Source organism: Rousettus aegyptiacus, unplaced genomic scaffold (genome assembly GCF_014176215.1).
Source record: "Rousettus aegyptiacus isolate mRouAeg1 unplaced genomic scaffold, mRouAeg1.p scaffold_m13_p_1, whole genome shotgun sequence".
Classification (NCBI taxonomy): domain Eukaryota; kingdom Metazoa; phylum Chordata; class Mammalia; order Chiroptera; family Pteropodidae; genus Rousettus; species Rousettus aegyptiacus.
In genome coordinates, this window is record NW_023416284.1 from 16,045,363 (window position 1) to 16,066,396 (window position 21,034).

Genomic DNA, 21,034 nt, shown 5'->3' on the forward strand with positions numbered 1-21,034 from the left:
TGCTGAGAGACAGAGCTTATAACTTTTAAATGAACAGAGGTGGGGGTGGGGTTGGAATCCATCAAAAAATGTTAAAAAAAAAAAAAAGGAGGGGGAAGTACAGCAAACATAATGCGTGTTACAAGATGAAAGAAATAAAAATATATTAAGCTCAATGAATGAGTTAAAATTTCCAGTTCAAAGATAAAGGATTCAGACCAAAGAACAGAATAAAATTCAGCAATGTTTTGTTTATAAAAGACACGTCTAAAACATAAGAACACAGACTGACAATGTTTGGAAAAATAAATACTAGGGAGGGAGAAAAAAAGGATGAAATACTTATATGAAGGCAAAAAGCATTATTAGAGATTAAGAGGGTCACTACATAATGATAAAGTTTAATTCACCAGAGAGAGACAACATGTCTAAAATGGCATGCATCTAATAACACAGCCTCAAAATGCTACCAAGAGAAATGAGCAAACTGCTATTTCTTGGTGGGATATTTTAACACCTCTCCTAGTAATTGATAGATCAAGAAAACAAAAATTCAGGAAGAACATGGGAGATTTGAACCTTATTATTAATAAGCTATGTTCCAGTCATCTATATGTCTATCCCATGTCAATACTTCACTGTCTTAATTAAAGTGGAATTTAATAAATTACCCTTAACATCACCCTTGGCACGTAGCAAGCACTTCATAGATGTGACAGCAGCAAAACTTACTATGTGACTTTGGTGGAGCCACTTTACCCTGTGAGCCTCAGTTATCTCTTCTAAAAAGTGGTCTTAATAGTAAATTATTTTTCCAGGTCGCTTAGCAAACCAAATGAAAATAATGTATCTGAAGATATTTCATAAACTACAGGAAAAATATAAATAATGGAGTAACTGCTCTTACCGGTTAACTAGTATTACCAAGTACCAAGTGTCAATATCCATCCGGGTGGTCAACAGGTGGAAGAGCAGCGTTAAGGATGTCAGGACGTGCAGCGATGCTAGGCAATGGTGTAGACCCTTGGGCTACGCGGAGCTGAGAGAAGAACCAGCAGGTGAAAGTGAATCAGAAGGGCGCCTTGAAGGGGAAAGCCTGCCCTCTGGTGGATGGACCTGGAACACCTTGCTCAAGCAATCAGATTGGCGGTTTCTGGGTGTTCTTAGGTAAACCACTCCCCAGCCTGAGTCTCTACCCCACCTCAGTTCCATAGACTTGCTTCCTGCAGACATTGTAGGATAGAATAGGACAATTTGGGGGACAAAATTATCACTGTGGCCTGTGCCTCACAGTGCTAAGCTCACCTAATCTCAGAGTCTTGTTAGGGGCAGTCTCTAAAAGGTAAGCAAGCGACCACAGATCCATAGTGCGTCACTAAACAAGAGTTGGCATAGACTCCCATATCCTGATGACAACCTCTTTTAGATCATAGGGCTAGCAAGAGTGGGCCCTCTGACTACAGCTGGAACCTCAGGAGGCAGGTGGCTCAGGGTCTTGGCCCTTCATGGCGCAAAAACTTGTTCTCAGTTCTCTCCTAAAGACATTTAAAAGTTATGAAGGCAAAAAAATTATGAAGGTTCTGGAACTAGTAGATGCTTAATATTTGTTCGTAGAACAAACATTAAGTGGAGGAGGTGGAAAGGGTGCCTAAATTCCAAAATAGAGGAGAAAGAGCTGCTCAGAAGCCCCTTTGGGACCTCTGAATGGGATCTCAGAAGAAAAACTGGAGAGAAGCTGAATTTTCCCTGAGCGCTGGGGATGTAATCCAGGCAAGAGACGATGATGGCTGGGACCTGGGTGATAGGAGTGGAGTGGGAGAGAAGTGATCTAAATCTGGGTGTATTCTGAAGCTAGAGCCAACGGATGTTGCAGATGTATTAGATGTGGAGATGTGCCTAAGATTACTCCAAGGATTTGGTCAGAACAATTAGAAGGATGCTGGGATGGAGAGGGATCAACTAAGATAAAGAAAGCAACTGTGGACAAAATTCAGGAGAACAGAAGATAGATCATTAGTTTAGTTTTGGATATGCTGAATCTTGGGTTCCCAGATATTAGCATCAATTCAAACTCAATGTCTCATAATTTCTAAAATGTCTGTATTTTCCTTTCACCCTTACTTACAGGAAGATTCACTATATATGTTTATGGTAGTGCCACAGGTTCCTTCCTTAAGGGATCTGGCCTCCTATTTGATCAGGATGTCAGGTCTGTGAACAGGCTTAGATCTGGAAATTAGCTGAAAGGCTGGGATCCCCCATCGCGACAACAATTCAAGTTAGGCTATAAGACATGGAGGTTTTTTTGTAATATACTTCAATAATATTTAATAAGCTGCTCATCTATTTCATTCTTAGGGACACTCTGATCAAAGATCCCTGCGAGTCAAAACATTCTGACATCACTTCATCCTACTGCGCAGGACTCCAGCCTTGACTCCGGCGATTCAGCTCTGCCGCTCGGCCTCTGTTCCTCTAAGACCCTATCATCCCCAATGAAATCAAGGAGCCCAGCTCAGTGGTGCCTCCAATATGTCCAAGCTACAGAGGACATCTACCATAAAATGTTCAAGGATACTGATGTTTATCTCAAAACCGAGGTGAAAAACCCTCTTGGGGAATGTACTCAGTGGGATTAGGTAGTATACAAAATATTATGTGATAAATCTCCAACATTCCTATCTTCTTAGACATTAGACACATTAACCAGGGAAATGCAGGCATCTCAACCTCACTGACAAGGTGCAGGTCATGTTACGTACTAGTTTTAGCCAACTAAACAAGCAAACTATTAGAGCAACTTTCAGCTGCAAAAACTAACTAAAACACATTAAAATCTAGAATCTCTAGTAAGGAGATATATATATATATAAAGATTAGTCTGATCCAGTGTTATCTTCTTTCTTCCTTGACTCCACCTCATATCTACTAAATTAGGTTCTTCGAGGGTAGAGTTCTGATATCTGTCTTGCTAACAAGCTCCCCAGGTAAAATTTATGTAGCCAACTGGAATCTACTCAAGGAATGGCAATTTGGTCTAATCCATTTTCCTTCTTTTAACAGATCAGAATCTGAGGCTTGAGAGAGGTGACTTGCTCCAGACCAAGAGTGAGTTCACGGAAAAGTCAGGACCAGAATTTTGATCTCCTAACTCCTGTGGGAACTTCTACTGCTTTTTCAGGTCAGCTTTACAACAAACCTAGAGATATCAGGTCAGCATATCTGAGAAAGTAGTGTGAAGATGGGTTGGAATGGTGAGCAAACCAAGGCTGCATGTGCTCAATGTTACAGGCACTATGATGAAGGTAACCCTAGTTTTGGAGAGAATTGTATGCTTCCTTCTGATGTATTTTGATGTAAGTGACTGCAAAACCTACCCAATAGGGTTATGCCAAAAGAAAATGTATTTACCTAACTGTGAGGACCATATATACGTTTTCTTCAGAGGTCACTAGGTATAGAGGCCCTCTTCATCAAGGTGGGTCTTTACCATCACCATTCTCTGTTGGCTCTGGGGCAGGCTGCCCTCTTAGAGCTCTGTCTCCCCAGGTTCTTACACAGCAGAGAGGAGGAAGAAGATTTTGCTCAGAGGTCCCAGCAAAAGTCTCCTTGGCTATAATTCGAGTTACGTGTCCTTCTTTAGATGAAGTACTGAAGCCATAGAAATGTGATAGGCTTTTTGACCTAGGCCTAGGTCGAATCCCCCACCCTGAATCAAGTGACCCCGCTCTGGCAGCACAGGGACTGAGAGTGGGAGAAAGGTGGACAAGATCAGGGAAAAATCACCAGAAGAAAGCTGAGTCCACGGGCGAAACTGCAGATGTCACAATATGAAACTATGGGGAAGCTGACGATGACCACAGAGAAGGTGACAGTTATAATCCAGGGGTAGAAGTAAGATGTTAGTTATAATGCCGTGGTGATGTCAGGGATGGTGGTTATAATACCTACCTTTTGGGGTGTCTGCCAAGCCCTCGACCTCTACCTTCTGTGGAAATTGCCCTCCTCACATGTAAAAATCTAGGTCCCCACTGTAGAGTAGATTCAATGTGACACAACACCTCCCTAGCCACAGCTCCACACCACTCTCAGAACTGGCTAGAAGGACCCCTCCCTTTACAGGGCCTCCTGGTATCAGGTACACCCCAAAAGTCATTTATTGAAGACCACATGGGTGTCCGTCACTGGGGACCCAGTGCTCAACACCACAGTCTATGTAAGCTGTATCCTTCAACAGCTGCTCTCAGGCCTAACGCCTTCCAGACCCACAGAAACAAACGCTTCTCTACATCTCTTACCCTGTGTCCTCGAAACAAAAGACTATTACATCCAAACACCACGAAGTTCCGCGCTGCTGCTGACATTGCAGATGGCCGCTGTGTGGAGCATGGGGAAGGCTGACTGGTGAAAGCACTTAGGTAAGAGGAATGACAAATTAATTAACCTGTCAAATCCTGCCTCTCAGAGAGCGTGAACACTGTAGATTCATGCACAAGGAAGTATTGCTCCCCAGCAAGTGCTGAGCATCCATTTTCTTGCTTAACTTTGTGTTTCAATGTGTAGCATGGTGTCTGCAATCATAGCATATGAAGGCTGAGGAACAGTCTGCAATATCAAACAATACATTTTACTTTTAAATTTGTAAATGAAGACTAGGCATCGTATGTGAGAAGCAAGGTGCCAATTCTTTCCTGTTATGAATCTAGACGTTGCTTTCTGAGATGGTGAAAAATTGTGAGATAAGAAATAAGGATTTATATAATGCCATTAAAATATATTGTAATATTTTCTGTGTTAATGATAATTTAGCATAGACACCCCATTTAAATGTTTGAACATGTTATATAATATTCATGGTTTATCTCTAAATGTTAAGTATTGCTTTAACAATTTTAGTTGCTACAACCTCAGAGGAGCAATTTCACCAAATTGAAATTTTAAAAAATTAAAAAAAAAAAAAAAGACCGAAGAGAGGTTATCTAATTAGGCATTATTGTCAGTAGAATACAAATAATGTGAAATCTTTAATTAAAGCAACACAATTAGTAATTTTGCTGAAATCAAAGCAAGGAAAATAGATTTTGTGGAATAAATGTATAATAATTAACACATTTTTCTCATCTTTATTGTCTTACTTATCCAACGTTGCTGGCCCTTTAAGAAAATACCCCTACATGTTTAATAATAATTAGATAGAGTCATCGTTGAGATTTTGATGACTTTCTCTACGTAAAAAATCAAAACATTTTTCAACACGTCATTATGAAGGTGTACTCGTCAAGGTAAGAGGACAGATTTCTTGTCACTGCATTCCACGAGAAACCCCTTTTCCATGCATCCCCCTATTTTACTAAGTCCGGATTGGGTGTTTTTTTGTTCCTTGTACTCATCTAGAGGCACCTTGCTGAAGACAGTGGTAGAAGGTGGAGATGTTGGAGATGGAAGTGTCGGAGAGGGGGATCTCAGCGAGGACTGCCACAGCGGCTGCTGCCGTCAGTCATTCCAATCCTTGCTTCCGTCCAGCCTGCTGAGACCACAGAGCAAGCAAGACAGGAAGGCCAGGGAACCGAGAGCCGGCTTGCTCTGGGCCGGCCGGCGGTAGAAGTCAGTGCTGCTCAGTGGCTACGAGCCTGGCTCTGGACTCTCATTTCTTCCATCTACAAACTGTGCGACCCTTGATGAGTCACTTCACCTCTCTCTGCCTCTGTTTCCTCACCCACTTCCCATAAGGTTTTGTCGGAAGTGAGGTGCTGAGCATAAAGCACCTAGCCCACAGTAAACGCTCAGTAGATGCAGTTGGTTTTGTTATTTGAATACTAAACTGTAAGCTCTGTGAGAGCAGAAATCCTGTCTATTTTATTCAGTATTGTTCATTAGGTGCTCAGGGGAGAAAAAAAAAATGGTTAATGACATCTTCCTTTCCACCATCCCACTGCCCCCTCCTCTCTCTTGAAGCCCTCGCCCCTCCCCTCCAGTGACTACTGGGCAGTAGGTGCTGGGCGCCCGGCTCTGCCCCGAGGCCGCCCCCTCAGAGGGAGAGCTAGAGCCAGGCTATTGTTGCGGCTGAGATTCTTTCCGAAACGGAAAGCCCTGAATGAGAGGATAGCTGCTCTAATCTCTCCGGGGACTCACACGCGGCCAGCGGAGGGGGCGGCGTCTCCTGCGGTGCTGGCGCCTAACGAACGCCCTGCGCTGAGCCCCGCCCCCTCTCTGAACTGTCCGCTCATCCAGCCTCAGGCCCCTCCTGGAGCCTCCTTCTCTCGCTCTGAGCCTGCCTTTTCTCAGAGTCCCCATCACCTCGCTGAACCCATCTCCTCACAGAACCCCTCCCTGCTCTGCACCTCATGTTCTCTCCGAGGCCTCCTGAGCTTGTCTCCTCCCTCTCCCTCTCCCTCTCTCAGCAGCCTGTTCCCTAGCCTCTTGTCCCCGCTGACACTCTGGCTCCCGCTATCCTCAGCCTATTGCTCTCATCATCCCTCCCCTAATCCCTACCCCAACCACCCAAACCTCCACCTCCCATCCCACCCCCATCAGAAATCCCTTCTTGGCCCAGATACTCCCTCCTCTTTGAATTCTTCCCACCTCACTCCAGGCAGAATAAATACACCGGCCCCACCATGTCCCTGGCTTTGTTCATCTCTGTAACAGCAGCACTGCTCTCACTTGAGTTGTGATCAGTCCTTCACGCCTCTGCCCCACCCCCAGCCCCAGGCTGAGCTCCCGGGGTAAAAACCATGTCTGACCCATCTGCTGACCCACAGCACAGAGCAGTGTTCAAAATGATTTGTTGGCAGCAGCTGAGAGTGAAACTATGGGCATAGAAAAAAAAAAAAATTAGGCCAGAGGTGTCAGGAAGGTGTTGGTGGAGGGCAAGAGCTAAGAGGCAGATTCGTCTGACATTTAAGAGCACCTTGAGGCACCAGGTGCTTTCTTGGCCACCACTTCTTTGTGCCACACAAGAGTTGAGTCTTACCGTTTCCATTTTACACAGAAGGAAACTCAGAGAAGTTAAGTTCTTGCTCAAGGACACACAACCAGTGAGTGGTAAGCCAGAATTAGAATCAAAGGGGTCCAGAGGTGTGGATGGCTACGGCAAGGGGTTTTGTAGCTGGCTGGTGAGGGAGGTGACATGTTTCTCCTCTGTAACAATGTGGGTCTGGGGTCTGGGGTCCGAGGCTGGATCAGGAGGGCCTCCCTGATCTGCCTCAGCATTCCAGACACTGACCAGAGCTGCTCTCCCATCCTCCCACCCCCGTCTCCTGGAAGGAGCCAGTTCTGACTCAGGCCCATTCCCATCGATCTTCAAGGTAATTCTGGAATGAGCTCGGAAATAGGAAGGAAACATCTCTCAGATTCAGCCTCACCCACCTTGCCCGAGGTCCTGGCTCTAATGCCTGGAAGGCGCCACTTTAAGGATCTCCCTGGCGACCCATGACCAGAAAGACAGATGATCTGGTTCACAGCAAGTGTGGCTAAGAGACAGGCAGAGCAGGCAGCTGTAGCTCCACTCCATTATCCCCCCATCTCCCGCAGACCCTTTCAGGGCCCTCTCACCCAAAAGTCAATCCAGTTTGACCTCTCCTCCATGACTCTGCTCTGCCAGTATGGAAGAGGGTCTATGTCCACTGGCATCCTGGGACAGGGTACTGTCACCTCTCAAACTGGGAGCTCCTAAGAGCAAAGTTCCTTGACCAACCCTCACCTCAGATTCTTGAGGGCAGAACTGTGTCTCCCCACTCTGAGCACTCCTGCAGGGAGGTGGGGTCCCTTCTAGTCACCCTGGTCAGACCAGGGCTGCCCCAGGGCAGCACCTGTATTCCTCTCTGAATAACCTCTTTCTGTAGCTCAGCATCTGTCTTTGGTCCCTAGAAAAAAGCTGAGAAGGGGGCCCCCTGCCCTTCCACCCAACCCAGATGCTCCTTTAAGACCAAAGAGATGGGGGTTGTATCAGGAGTCAGACACAACAGCCCCATCCTCCCCCTCCTGCACAGGCCAGGTTTCCTGCCATTGACAGCATCCCAGCTGGGCCCTGCCCAGCCTCCATGCTTAACCCCTTCACGACCAGATCTCAGGGTTACCGGCCTGTACCCCCAACTTTCAACTATAAAATTAGGAGAATGAAAGTACCCATTTCATTGGGCTGTTGTGAGGATTAAATATATTAATCACTGTGTGAGGTGCTCAGAACAGTGCTTAGCATATATTAATCTCTCAGTAAAAGTTGGCCATTATTCCCAATGGTGTGAGCTTGGATTAGCTAGTTCACCTCTCTGAGCCTCAGTCTCTTCCACTGTCAAATGGGGGAAAATAAAACTTACCCAAAAGATTGTCCTGGGGATGAATTGTTATCAAGTATATGAAAGCAGCTTGTGATGTGCTATAACAATGCAATATAGAACTATCGTGGACAAAATAATAATTGCTTTAACTAGGTAGTAAAAATCCTTTACCAGGAGATGCGCCTTCTGGTTTTCAGGCTCATTACCTTACTTGACAAGCAGATGGTGCAGTGGAAAGAGTAGATTTGAGATTGGACTTGGGCAAGTCTCTCCCCTACCTGATCCTGTTTATTTACCCTTTAAGATAGGGTGGTTGCTCCTACCTCTACCCCTATCTAGGGTCCCTGGGAGGGACAAAGGAGATCAGAGAGCACAAGTGTGAACGTGCTTTGCAAATGTTAAAAAGTGCTAGAAGGAAGGGTAAAGGATTTATGGAAAGTGGCCAGCTAGAAGGAGCAGGGACACATTGGCAGGGAAATTGGTCTTTGGGCTCTGGGTGCTTCAGGGTTTATCTGCTGGGGAGAGGGGAGGAGCTCTCCTGGTACCAGCTTAGTGGGGACAGGCCCTGTGCCTTGAGACATGAGGTGCCAGATAAGAAATTGTGCCAGCTCTAGAAGTCCCCAAGTTGGAGCAGAGGAGGAAGGAGGCCAAAGAACCCAGGTGGGCCCCAGAATCATCCCTGTATTATCCTCTCCCCAACCAATCCCATTTACCATCAGAGGACTTGGGGCAGAGGCACCTCCAATGGGCTTCCAGGTGACCTTCACGCCAAGACTTGCTGGGACAAGCTCACCCTGAACATGCAGCACCATTGTCCCCACCCTTAGGCCGCAGATTCCAGCCTCACCCCAAGGGAGAGCGGGCTTGACATCATCCACACACCGGAACCAGAACAGGTCTAAGCCTGCTGCAGAGAGAAAAAGGCAGTCAACTAGAACCCTGTTCTGTCTTCCCATTCTGACCAAGATTTCCCAAGGCCCAGGAGAGGGGGCTGACCCCACATGAATAGCATCTCCCCACCCCAAACCCCTAGAAGAAGCCTGAGAACCAGGAGACATTGTTTGGGGTCCTGGCTGTGCCTCAAGCTCACTGTGCCTTTATGCAAATCACTTAACTTGTCAGGGCCTGTATGATCATCTGTAAAATAAAGGAGCTGGACCTGATCCATTGGTCCTCTCCAACAATGAGACTGTGAGCAGGAAGGAGTTAACGGAGGCCAGGCTCCAGGTCAGGAAGGCAGGGGTTAATCTGGGGGGGTGGAGGCTCTTTCAGCTTTTCCTGTGGAGAGTGAGGTTTGGCTGCCACCAAAGTTACTTCTAGTCCCTGCTGTCCCTCCTGCTCTTAGTCTGGCTCTGCCCAGGGACCCCTGCATTCAGCCTTCCCACACAGAGGTGAGTGTATCCTGAGCCCAGGGCTGGCATGGGAAGGCACCCAGAGACCCAAAGGCAGGGAAGCTGGTACCAAGCCAGCGAGCACAGTCCCTCTGCCTGTGTCCAGAGCAAAGTCTTGGGGAGTTTGGATCACTAACCCAGGACTGGGAGAAGGTGGGCAATGGGATAGAGGGCACGAGGATGTCTGCCAGACATCTAGGGTGGGACATCTATGGTTTGGCATCAAAGCCAGCCCAGAAGACAAGACAGACTATTTTAGTCCCTATGTTTAGGGATTTTTTATAGCCTGTCGCTTGGGGTTGGGAAGTGGAGGAGGGGAAGAAGGGACATGGAGGTGCCCATGAGGTCAGACAAATACAGTGCCTTTCTGGGACCTTGGAATCTGAGCCATTGCCTGGTATAGTCCTTGGGATTCCGGAAGGAGGGCACTGTCAGGCTCTCCTTGCTGCCGGGTTCCCAGTCACTACTTACCTATGGGCTGACTTACTATATGGATATGTGTGAAAGAGAGAGAGAAAGAGAGAGAGAGAAAGAGAGAGAGAGAGAGAGAGAATGATGCACGCACGTAAAGTTGAACAGGTTGTGCTGGGGCGAGTGGAGTTGGCAGGGTCTCTGCCCCGTGAACCCTCATGGGGTTCCCCTCCCCCATCCCTTATAAGTTCTGTTCTTTTGTTACCTGAAGACCTGAAGTCCCCTCAGCCCCCAGAACTGACACATTCCTCTCAGTTGAATGAAGGATGGGGAAGAGTAAGGGGGCAGGGGTTGGGGTGGAGTGTTTTGAGCCGTGTGGGTGGCCCCATTCCGTTACCGCTAGGGGAACTGTCAGCTTTTGATTTACAACCCCTCCTGGCCCCTTTCCTCTGCAGAAAGGAGGTGAAGAAGGGTCATGGGGTCTCAGGATAAGAAGAGGGCAGGGACCCTGAGGGCAGATTTCTGGAAGTGTAGGTTTGGGAAAGAATTAGTGGAAGGAAAAGGTTTAGTGAGGCAAGGGGCTCATCTCACAGAAATTGCTTGGTTTTATAGCAGTGGGAATACAAGCGAAGAAAAAAGAGGGATGTTCTCATAGGCGAGTGAGAGATCCAATCTGAATCTGGATTATAAGGCAAGAAACCTGAGTTCCAGTCCCAGCCCCATCTCTCAGTAAGTCCTGAGCCAGTCACCTCCTCTCTGGGCCAGTGTCCCCATCTATGAAATGGAAATACAGAGGTAGAGAAGCTGATGTTTACATTTGGGCATTCTGGAATTTCCTTGGCAGGGGCACAGAGCGGCTGGCAGGTAGCTGGCTGACATGACCTTGTGACCACCGCCCTCTCCGGCCCAATAGCCCTGCTGGGCCTGGGCAGGGCAGTTGGCTTTAATTACTGGAGGCTCCTACCCTGTGGTTATATCCCTGACCTTAGTGCTTGGGGGCGGGAAGGGTGGGCCCTGCTGGAGCCAGCCTGTGGCTGGGAAGCCTCCTTGTCTCGAACTCCAAGTTGCTGAGTTGGGAAGAGGTATTTTTTCCGGTCGAGGCCACTTTTGGGAATTGGGCCGGGACCAGCCCCATTTCCTTTTCCAACTGTCCTGCTTGTTGATGCCTGCTTGGCATGGTCCTTTGGCCAAACTGGGGCACACTGAAAGGGGCATATGTTTCTGGGTGGCCAGGAGGCCCCTGCCCAATGTCTTTGAGGGATGTAAGGAAGGGATAGCCTGAGCTCCTGCCTCTGGGCACCCAGCGGGCTGACTTGGATGGGGGAGGGTTGGCTGGCTGAGCCTATTCCCAGGAATGCCTGCAGGAGAGGGGCAGGGACATCTACTCTCCCCCTGACCATTCTTCCTTCCCTGCAGGCCCGGGAGAGTCCCAGCCAATTGGTCCCAGCAACTCAACTAGCTGCCTGCCTCCAGTGGCTTATGGAGCACTGTCCTGTCCACCTCTACTAAGATGCACCTGGCCTCTCCCTCAACCCCGTCCAGGGGACGGACCCCCAGCGCCGTGGAGAGACTGGAGGCCGACAAAGCCAAGTATGTCAAGACCCATCAGGTGATAGCTCGACGCCAGGAGCCAGCTCTGCGCGGGGGTCCCTGGCCGCTTACGCCGCACCCCTGCAATGAGCTGGGGTCCCCTGCATCTCCCAGGACGCCTAGGGCCGCCCGCCGGGGTAGCGGCAGGCGGCTGCCAAGACCAGATTCCCTCATCTTCTACCGCCAGAAGCGCGACTGCAAGGCTTCAGTGAACAAAGAGAACGCCAAGGGCCAGGGGCTGGTGAGGCGCCTCTTCCTGGGCACCCCTCGAGATGCCGCCTCAAGCAGCCCGGGACCCACTGAGCGACCCACGGCTCCTGGGGGGTGGGCCGCGCCGCAAGATGCTCCAGAAGCGACGGGAAAGCAGGCGCTGTGCCCCACGTGCTCGCTGCCCCTGTCGGAGAAAGAACGCTTCTTCAACTACTGTGGCCTAGAGCGTGCGCTGGTGGAGGTGCTGGGCGCCGAGCGCTTCTCTCCACAGAGTTGGGGCGCCGACGCCAGTCCTCAGCCCGGAACGTCGCTGCCCTCGCCGGGCTCTGGAGACTCCAGCGACTGGACGTCCAGCGATGGCCGTGCAGATCGCTCTGACCGTGCGGATGGTGGCGGAGGCGGCTCGGAGGCGGCGGGCTCGGCACGGGACGGGCGCCCCGCGGTGTCGGTGGTGGAGCGCAACGCCCGCGTCATCCAGTGGTTGTACGGCTGCCAGCGCGCCCGCGGCCCGCCGCGCGAGTCCGAGGTGTGACCGCAGCCACTCGGGAGCTGGCTCCTAGAGAGTTTGGTGCCGGGGGAAGGGTAGGGGGTGAGCGCGAGGCTGGACCCGGGCACCGACAGGGATGCCCTGCCTCTGACGCGCACGGTGCCTTTACGCAAACCCTCCCCTCTGGATTGTGCTTCCTCAAGAGAACCATGGATGGGGTCATGGGGAAAAATTATTCCCAGCGCAAACGGCGGAGAGGAGGGGGGCGGCCTCGTGGCCCCTGTGGAGGCCGAGAGGGTTTGGGAAGTGAAGACTGGGTTGGGAATTCAGAGAACCTGCTGAATAAAGTCAAAATGTTATTTAAACGACTCGTGAGGTTGATGTTGAGGAAGGGGGTGGAACGAGTTCGCGCCATGACCTGCGTGGACTTTGGAGGGTGGGTTCCGGGCTGATCGTGTGACCCCGAGCGAGCACTTAACCCCTCTGGACCGCAGCTGCACCCCTCGGTGATCAAAATATTTTTGAAATGGTTGTAAAGCTCATGGAGTATGCTCAGTACATAGAAGTGGTCAATAAAAGATAGATGCTATAACCACTACAGAATTAGTACGTACTCACACTATTACTATCATCTCCTCCACCGACCCCCAGGCCGGGAAGCGGCAATAGTGCGTTTGTGGGTTCTGGGGAGGGGCATGCTGTAGAAATCTGCTGTCCACCGGCGCCAAAAAGGGCTCCATTCCTAGAGCTTTGTTGCCCCCTTTTGGTTACTAGATATGAAGGGCTGAGATGCTGGGGATCTAGAATTGAGGATAATAAAGGAAGGGACCCTTCAAACAAAGATTTGCCAACCCGCAGACTCACATCTACCACTGTCTTCCTTTCCCTCAAAGACACACCAGGTCACCTGTCTTCCTCACACATTTATACCTCTGTCATTGTTCACAGTCCTCCTCCCTTTGCCTGGGTTATCTTCCCCTTTCCACTCATCCTTCTAAGATTACATGATCAGTCTCCCTCAGGAATTCCTGAATTCCCCAATCAGCATCCATCTCTGAGCTCCCAAGTACAGCCCTATTTTGCGATCCTCAATCTGTCACCTTTTGTGTTATTCTAAGTTTTCTCGTTAGTCTCTGACCTCCTAGTACAGGGACGATACACATAGTAGAGGCACAGGCAAAGTTTGTCGAATTAAAAGAGGTTGGATAGAGTGATGGCGCCTGTCCTCTGGGGTTCCGCAGCTTCCTGGGCAATTGAACCCTAAATCTAACACAATCTATCCTGATAATCGGGCTGTCTGGTCATTTTCTCCCTGTGTTTGTGTATGAAAGAAGGGAGGAGCCCTCCAGTTGAAGCGCACCCTGAGGCTGCCCACCCAAAAGCAGCGTTCTCCGCTGTCCGGACAAAAGCATGCGGTCACTCGGGCTGTCGGGCCAGACTTTTAATGGGGAAGGAAGAAGCAGGCTCCCGGCTAGTCACTCTTGGGCGCAGCCTTCACCTTCATCTCAGCCAATTTGTGGGTCAGGAAGCCCCACTTGAAGCCAGCCGCCGCGTCGGCCTCCTGCGGCTCCGGGCGCTCGGTGGCTTCCTCTGTGGCCTCGTCCCGGGTTTCAGGGTCCCGCTCCGGGGAGGGTTCTGTGCCGCGCAGCATGGAGGCCGCCGCAGCCTGCTGCTGCTGCCACCTGCTGGCGAACGCTTCCCAGAACCCGGGCCCACGCTGCTCCGCCTCCGCCGTCAGCGCCCCCTGAGAGGCGGGCCGCGCCGCCAGCGGGCTGAGGGGAAACAGGCGGGGTCAGGGGCAGGCAGAGAGGGGCGAGGCCAGATTAGGGAAGCCTGAGCTGCGGAGTCTGGGTAGTTGGGGGTGGAGCCTGAGGAAGGGGCGTGGCCCAAACATGCGTGGGAATGACGTGAACAGGGCGGGGCTAGACCCCGGGGCCCGGGGCAGGGTCGGACTCTGTAAGTGGTAGTCCGGGAAGCCAACGGTGGACCCTGAAGAAAGAGGTGGAGCGGGGACTGGGGTTAGGTTCCGAGATGGAGGGAAAATGAGGAACCAGGAAAATGAGAGAACATGGGAGAGGGACGAGTGGAACGACCCCAAGGGAAAGAGACAAGTCTAGATCAGAGGCTTAGGGGAGAGGGAGCTAGGGGAGCAGCAGGGAGAGCTGGGGGGAATGGCAATCAAGGAGCGGTGTTGCGGCTTGAAGTGGGACCAGGTCTGAGGAAGAATCTTACAAGAGCTGGGAGAGAGAGAGGGTAAGCACGAGGAGGAGAGGTTGGTGTAGGGGAGCAAGAATAGGGGAATGTCAAAGGGAGGGATGTGACTGCTGGGCTGGAGGAAGGGGCAGAGATCGAGAGTGTGTCAACGACAGAGCTAGAAGGAAGACCGAGGCCCGAGGTCCACCCCCTAACCCTCAGCGTCAAAGCCCTGCTAAAACAGTGGTTCCTAAACTAGTGTGCCTCAAGTCAGAGAGCTTGCTGAAGAGCAGATCCCAGGCCTCACCCACACCTGCTGAATCTGAATCTTTGAAGGAGAGTCTGAGAATCTGTCACAAGCTCCCTGGTAGGATGAGGGTTTAGAAGGCTATTTGGGAACCACTGATCTGGACACCCCGCTTTTCCAAACACCAAAAGGTTCTCTCCTGGGTTCTCTGATTCTAGAAAGATGACCCCTCCCAAGTGAATGGGGAGAGAGAGAGCTCATAATACCTTCTAGCACCACAATCCCAACAGCTGGTAAATTCCTCCCAAGATCTAACCTAATCTCCCAGATATGCTGCTTTGGTTTCTTTCCTACTGAGAGAAATGGAAACAGCCAGGGGCTGGCCCTTCCCAGCCCCGCCCCCCACCCACCCCATGGTCAAACAGATCAGATGGAAAGGACATGAAGAAGGCGACCCCAGGCCTGTCCCAGAACCCCCCCCCCCGGCAACACACACACACACACGCACACATACTGGTCAGCACAGGGCTCCGGTGGCAGCAACTTGTCCTCATCTTCTTTGTTAAACAGAGATGACATTGTCAGCCAACCTTTTACCCCAACACCCTGAACCTGGTTGGAGGGGATGGGAGTCAGGAAGGGACAACAGCACCACCTCCCAAGACTCCACAGCAGCCTCTGCCAGGCTCCCCAAGGCTGTGTTGGAAGAAGGAAGAACTCACCCGGCGAGCCAGCTGTGACATGGGATTGAAGGTGTCTGGGGTTGGTTCCACCATCTCCGACTCCACTAACGCTGGGTTCTCCCTCTGGGACACAAGACCCCCCCCCCACCCCGCAGCATGAGAGAGGCTCCAGAGGAATGGGAACTCCCTCCCCCATTGCTAGTCTGGTAAACACAAACCAGGCAGAACTAAATGTACAGAACTCCACAGAACTAAATGTATACCCAGCACCCTCACACCCTCCACAAATGCATACAGGTCTTCCTCTACGCAAAGCTACTAGTCACATACATTACCTGTACAGAAAATCCCCAGACACCCTTGAGCACACATACTTGCCCACCCACAAACACATCCATACATACTCTAAAACATATGGACATGGGTATGTACACTGATATAGACACACGCCTGACCATGAACATGCCTCCACATGGCTACAGCTCTTTACCTGTATGTAGCTGTACATGCTGTGAAGCACCTATACAAGGACATGTACACGATTATACCATTCATACCTGTGCACTATACAACTGCGGACATCTGCACAGAGGCCCACCCACAGCACACAAAATCTCTCCAACCATCCAGACACCAAGACACAGATGTACACACACCATAAAAATGGAACACCTGCCAATCCTGCAGAGAGGCATGTGGGTGTAGACTTTGGCCCTAAAAGTACACATCCTAAAATACTTATACTCGGTTCACACCTACACATACACCTTCACTGGAGATTCTGTATGGAAGTCAATTCTAATACCTACACATGCCCAGCCCTGGATATCAACCTGTCTAGAAATACACTTACACACACACACACACACACACACACACACACACACACTACAGAGTATGTTCCTTTCCCTGCCATGTCTGTTTGCACAAGTGTCACTTATCAGAGCCTCTAGATATAAATAAAACTATTTCATAGCCTTTTCTGTTTTTTTTTTTTTTAATGTCAGGACATATATGGTTCAAGAGTGGCTCTGATCTGATGCCACTACAGTGATCCTCAGAGTACAAATGACATCTCCCCTACTTCCAGTAACCAGGGAACTCACTTCCCCTCAAGGCAAGCCATCCCACTTGTGCTCAACTCTACCCACTAGAAAGTTATGTGGAGTTGAGTATACCCTATGTCGCCATTGCTCACTGGACCTAGAAGGATCTCTTCCATGTGGCAACCCTTGAGACCTCTAGAGACAGTGACCACCCTTCCAGTTCCCCCCAAGTCTTCTTCCTCAGTTTTCTTGAACCTCCAGGCTTTCTGACACTGTACCAAGACATTTGTCGTGCCTGAAAGTGCTGATTGCTTCTGCACAAATGTGCCCCACTCCCGAGCCTGCCCCTTGCCCTTCTTTTTACCTTTCACTCCTACAGCCTCTCTGCCCATGCCCCACCCGGCAAGCATGGATGGTACCCACCTCCTCTGCCAGGTCCTCCTCAGATTCCCCACTCAGGGTCTGTAGTACTTTGGATTTGTAGGTTTTCCAGAAGGCCTGGTTCATGGTTGCAGGGAAAATGGGCCTGACACCCAGGCACAGGAAGACAGTGGTTCAGTGGGCACCCAGGGTCTGGCTTCAGAAACTTGGTGAGGCAGAGAGCTTGTCCCAGGGATTCAGTGACTTCATTAAAAATGCACCAGCCTCTGCAGCTGGCACAGTGCCCAGCAAGTGAATTGATCCAAAGGAGTCTGGGGTGGGGGTGGAACAAAGCAGGTTTATGCCACCTCAGCCCCTTGTTGTGACCCATATTGGCCAAGAATAATGAAGACATCTCTCTCCACAGAGTCCTCCTTCGGTCTAAAGTACTTGAATTTAATATCTTGGAATGAAAAATTCTCTTCCATTCACAAAGCCCATTTCCAAAGTCCTTGAGCCCAGGACCCATCCTAGTGGCCCTATGACCAAATACCAGCTGTGCCTTCGGCAGGACCCTGACCTATGTCTCCACTTAGCCTCTATGAACTGGAATGGGAAGGTCCCAAGGCCTCTAGTCAGCTCCCTGGGCTTACATTTCACTGCTTCCTTTGTGCTGGAAAGTGATTCCTCTCCCCAGGGATGCACGTGCCTGTCTCCCTGTTTCCTGGCAACAGGTTCCAAAGAGCTGGAGCCCTTGAATTATTGCTGAGCTCCTCTGGTCAGCCTGGAAGGCACCTGGCTCCAGTGAATGGGAAGAGGCTTCTCTGGCCTTCTCCCCTCTGATCACACACCACCTAGGCTGTATCTCTGCCTTTGCTGCTAACCCACGCCTGGGAGTCCAGGGCTCAGAGAAAGCGAGCAAAGATGTAAGGTCCTTCTATGAACACCTCCTTTTCTTGTGGGAGTTGCTGATCCCCCTTAAGTCTGACAGAGCGCTGTGACCTCCCTCACGGATTTGGCTCTGGGTGAATGGAGGATGGAGACCTGAGGGAATAACTAGGGAGCAGTGAGAAGTGGTGAAGACTTTGTCAGGAACTGGAGGTAACTCGGGAAGTCCTATGGGGACTTATTCACTTATTCGCAAACTTATTCACTCTCATTCATTTATTAATTTATTCACATGATAGACATTTTTCAGTGCCTCCCAGAGATGCTTATAAAGCATTCCCCCTCCACTGCGGAGTGTAAGATCTGGGAACCAGGAAGGAATGATAAGGCCAGAGGATAACGCTGCGATAGGTAGTGCAGGGAATGGGGCAGGCAGGGCAGCAGGAAGCACCGGGATCCCCACCCAGGCCATGCACCCCCCGCCCCCCAACCCTCCCCAGCGACCGCCTGGCGGACCTCTTCCCGCTCACGGGTTAGAACACTTCGCAGGACCCCGCCGAGAGCTCCGTCATTAACATCTATGGCCGCCTGGGGTCACTCAAGGCTCAGGCTGCGCGAGTGACGTCATCAGCGGCGGTCTAGCTGAGCCTGCCCCGCCCCCGGGAGTCGCATGACGTCATGAACAGTCCGGAAGTGCCCGCACGTGTGCTTCCCACTCGGTTCTGGGCCCCTTGGCCCCGCTGTCACCAGCCATGGGTCGCTCCCGCCGGACAGGCGCGCACCGAGCGCACTCCTTGGCCCGCCAGATGAAGGCGAAGCGGCGGCGGCCGGACCTGGATGAGATTCACCGCGAGCTGCGGCCCCAGATTCCGGCACGGCCCCGGCCAAACCCAGGCGCCGAACCCGACCCGGATCTGCCAGGGGGCGGCCTGCATCGCTGTCTGGCCTGCGCGTAAGTCCCGCAGGGCTCGGCCTGGGGAGGAGAAGGGTCCGTGGTACGGGCCGGTGCTGTAAGGTCCGGGGCCCAGAACGAGTTGGGTCTCTGGGGACCCGTGGGTCTGCTGACCTCCCATCAGAATTGGAGCTTGGTATTCTGGGATGAGTTAGGGTCAAGGAGACAGACGTACCTGAGAGGCATCAACACCTCCTCACCTTCCTCTTACCCCTCATCCATACAGGAGGTACTTCATCGATTCCGCCAACCTGAAGACCCATTTCCGATCCAAAGACCACAAGAAAAGGTATAAGGAATAAGGAGAGGATTGACGGTTGGGTGCTGGACGGACAAGGCTCGCATTTGATCAGCTCCCAACTCCTCTTTCTTCCAGGCTAAAGCAGCTGAGCGTGGAGCCCTATAGTCAGGAAGAGGCTGAGAGGGCAGCAGGTATGGGCTCCTATGTGCCGCCCCAGCGGCTGGCAGTGCCCACAGAAGTATCCACCGAGGTGCCTGAGATGGACACGTCTACCTGACATGGACAGGTCTACCTGACATGGCCTGAGGATGCAAGGCAGGGAACTGCCCATGGACAGTGCTATAGGGCTAGGTTGGGAGAGACTGTGCCAATCTCTTTTGGCCCTGGGTTTGGAGAATGGACGGCCTTTTCTGGGCCTCCCCCACGAATAAAGGAACTGGATAAAGAAGGCTTACTTCTGACTTCTCAACCTCCAGCCCACTCCCCCAAACTCCTGCCCTGTAAGGGTTTCTGTTCTCTTTTGTACAGGGCCCAAGGTGTCTGTCTGTTTGCCACTGGGTCCAGCTTTGGAACTTGCATCCTTGCCTTCCCACAGGGGTTCTGGAATCTGAGCTGGAGCCCCCAGGTAGAGCCCAGGTGTAGTGGAAGGATTGGGGAGTAGGGTCAGGTTTATACTGCTTTGCTTCCAATGAAAGCAGAAAAGTAGACTCCCAAGATTGCAACCCCTGCTGAGTTACTTACCCCCAGGTCCCTGGTAAGAGGCCGCCCACTTTATCATGGAGCCTGTGGTGGCGGCCGTTGCTCCACCATCTTCCAGACAGCATAGCAGGAGCCACCCAGCCCGAGGACAGCCAGCAGTGTAGCCACAACCCCAGTCAGTGGACTCCGGGGCTCTGCCTTCAGCTCTCCGGCTAGCTGCATCTGGGGTGCACAAAGGGTCCGCCTGATCGGTCAGTTAAGACTTCTAGGAAGGCGGGTGGTGGGAAGGGGCTGAGAAGGTACATCTGGGTAAAGGAGATATGGCTACCATTGCTGCCCCAGGGAGATTCCGCCCCAATCCCTTTCACTTCACTGCCCATCTGGGCCCTGGCTGCTCAGGCGGCAGGGAACGTGACAGCCTGGCTGTTGGGGGTTACAACCCAGCCATGGTAGAGAGAAAAAGGGGTCGGTATCAAAAGCCATCAAGGGTACTTACCTGTAGCACCCGGAAGTAGCCAGGGGTCAGGCGTCGAAATCGCATGGTAGGTGCCCCTAGCCTCCCTGGCAGCCTGTGGGGTAGAAGCAGGAATGAGGACCAGCGGTGTTCATGGTACGAAGAAGTGGAAATAAGCAAATAGAGGTTCCTGACCTCTCATATGCATGACAACCATGCCCTTAGAGGATGCTCACCAGTGTCTGCCTCAGGTCTGGCAAAGGGGCAGGGCAGCTGGACCTTTAAATCTGGTCCCTTCCCCCGCCTGCCTGCCCTGCCAGCCTTAGGAGCAGCTGTCAGGAGCGATCAGCATCAGGCCTGAGCAGCACCTCCCCCACCCATGGGGAGGTCAGGCTGGGAAGGCAGGAGAGGGCTTGTCTGACAGCACTCAGGAGTCTCAGGCCAGGGCCAGGTACTGAGATGGCCTCTGTAACCCTGGGCCCAGCCCTGTCCCTACCTCAGATGATTGGATGTCACCAATCAGCTCTCAACAACAGCAGTTTGCCTTCTTTACTCGTTTTTGGTTAGATGAACCACCTTTGGAGAGGACATATATTACCCCTTTCCCCAAGACAAGTTCCTGCAGGGACTTTCCTACCCTCAGCTTGGGGACAATAATAAAAGATTTGCATATAGTGATTAAGAAAGCTGTCCATAATTTACTAAAAATTAGTAGTTGACTGCCGGGCATTATTTTAAGTACTTTACATGTATTGTTTTACTTGGTATTATCTCATAAAATGGGGGGGAAAAGCCTATTGCGAATAGTACGAAAAGTATCTGTACATACAGAGAATGGAAGAACACAGAAAACAGTGGCCCCCACTAGGGAATAAGATAAAGACATGATGGGAAAAAGACATGTCCTCCTTTCATTTAATGACC

General features: G+C 51.1%; 3 protein-coding genes across 5 annotated transcripts; 2 read left to right on the plus strand and 1 right to left on the minus strand.

Annotated features, from left to right (window-relative positions):
* The first annotated feature begins 9,545 nt into the window (after nt 1-9,545).
* FAM110D (family with sequence similarity 110 member D) lies at nt 9,546-12,694 on the plus strand. Of its 3 annotated transcripts, XM_016129802.2 has the most exons (3): nt 9,589-9,649; nt 10,673-10,789; nt 11,477-12,694. In XM_016129802.2, the coding sequence occupies exon 3, from the start codon at nt 11,571-11,573 to the stop codon at nt 12,390-12,392; it is 822 nt and encodes a 273-aa protein (XP_015985288.2). In that variant the 5' UTR covers nt 9,589-9,649; nt 10,673-10,789; nt 11,477-11,570; the 3' UTR covers nt 12,393-12,694. The 3 variants fall into 3 exon arrangements, with proteins under 3 accessions (XP_015985287.2, XP_015985288.2, XP_015985289.2); XM_016129801.2 differs by lacking the exon at nt 10,673-10,789 and having other exon boundaries at nt 9,546-9,649; XM_016129803.2 differs by lacking the exon at nt 9,589-9,649 and having other exon boundaries at nt 10,470-10,789.
* A 513-nt stretch (nt 12,695-13,207) lies between these two features.
* On the minus strand, nt 13,208-17,107 carry CUNH1orf232 (chromosome unknown C1orf232 homolog). Its single transcript, XM_036219843.1, has 4 exons — nt 16,940-17,107; nt 15,510-15,593; nt 15,302-15,399; nt 13,208-14,119 (listed from the first exon to the last, which is right to left on the minus strand). Exons 1-4 carry the CDS (start codon nt 17,021-17,023, stop codon nt 13,819-13,821), a joined length of 567 nt encoding a protein of 188 aa, XP_036075736.1. The 5' UTR covers nt 17,024-17,107; the 3' UTR covers nt 13,208-13,818.
* Nucleotides 17,108-18,433: 1,326 nt separating this feature from the next.
* On the plus strand, nt 18,434-19,411 carry ZNF593 (zinc finger protein 593). Its single transcript, XM_016132148.2, has 3 exons — nt 18,434-18,716; nt 18,943-19,005; nt 19,093-19,411. Exons 1-3 carry the CDS (start codon nt 18,517-18,519, stop codon nt 19,232-19,234), a joined length of 405 nt encoding a protein of 134 aa, XP_015987634.1. The 5' UTR covers nt 18,434-18,516; the 3' UTR covers nt 19,235-19,411.
* Nucleotides 19,412-21,034: the final 1,623 nt, after the last annotated feature.

Excerpts from the sequence above, each read along its gene's own strand:
- FAM110D (XM_016129801.2), top strand. The coding sequence starts at position 11,571 with ATGCACCTGGCCTCTCCCTCAACCCCGTCCAGGGGACGGACCCCCAGC.
- ZNF593 (XM_016132148.2), top strand. The coding sequence starts at position 18,517 with ATGGGTCGCTCCCGCCGGACAGGCGCGCACCGAGCGCACTCCTTGGCC. Across the intron at positions 18,717-18,942 it reads CATCGCTGTCTGGCCTGCGC|GAGGTACTTCATCGATTCCG; the intron begins GTAAGTCCCGCA and ends TCATCCATACAG. Across the intron at positions 19,006-19,092 it reads TCCAAAGACCACAAGAAAAG|GCTAAAGCAGCTGAGCGTGG; the intron begins GTATAAGGAATA and ends TCTTTCTTCCAG.
- CUNH1orf232 (XM_036219843.1), bottom strand. The coding sequence starts at position 17,023 with ATGAACCAGGCCTTCTGGAAAACCTACAAATCCAAAGTACTACAGACC. Across the intron at positions 15,400-15,509 it reads TGTCACAGCTGGCTCGCCGG|GTTCAGGGTGTTGGGGTAAA; the intron begins GTGAGTTCTTCC and ends CCCTCCAACCAG. Across the intron at positions 14,120-15,301 it reads CCGGAGCCCTGTGCTGACCA|CCCGCTGGCGGCGCGGCCCG; the intron begins GTATGTGTGCGT and ends GTTTCCCCTCAG.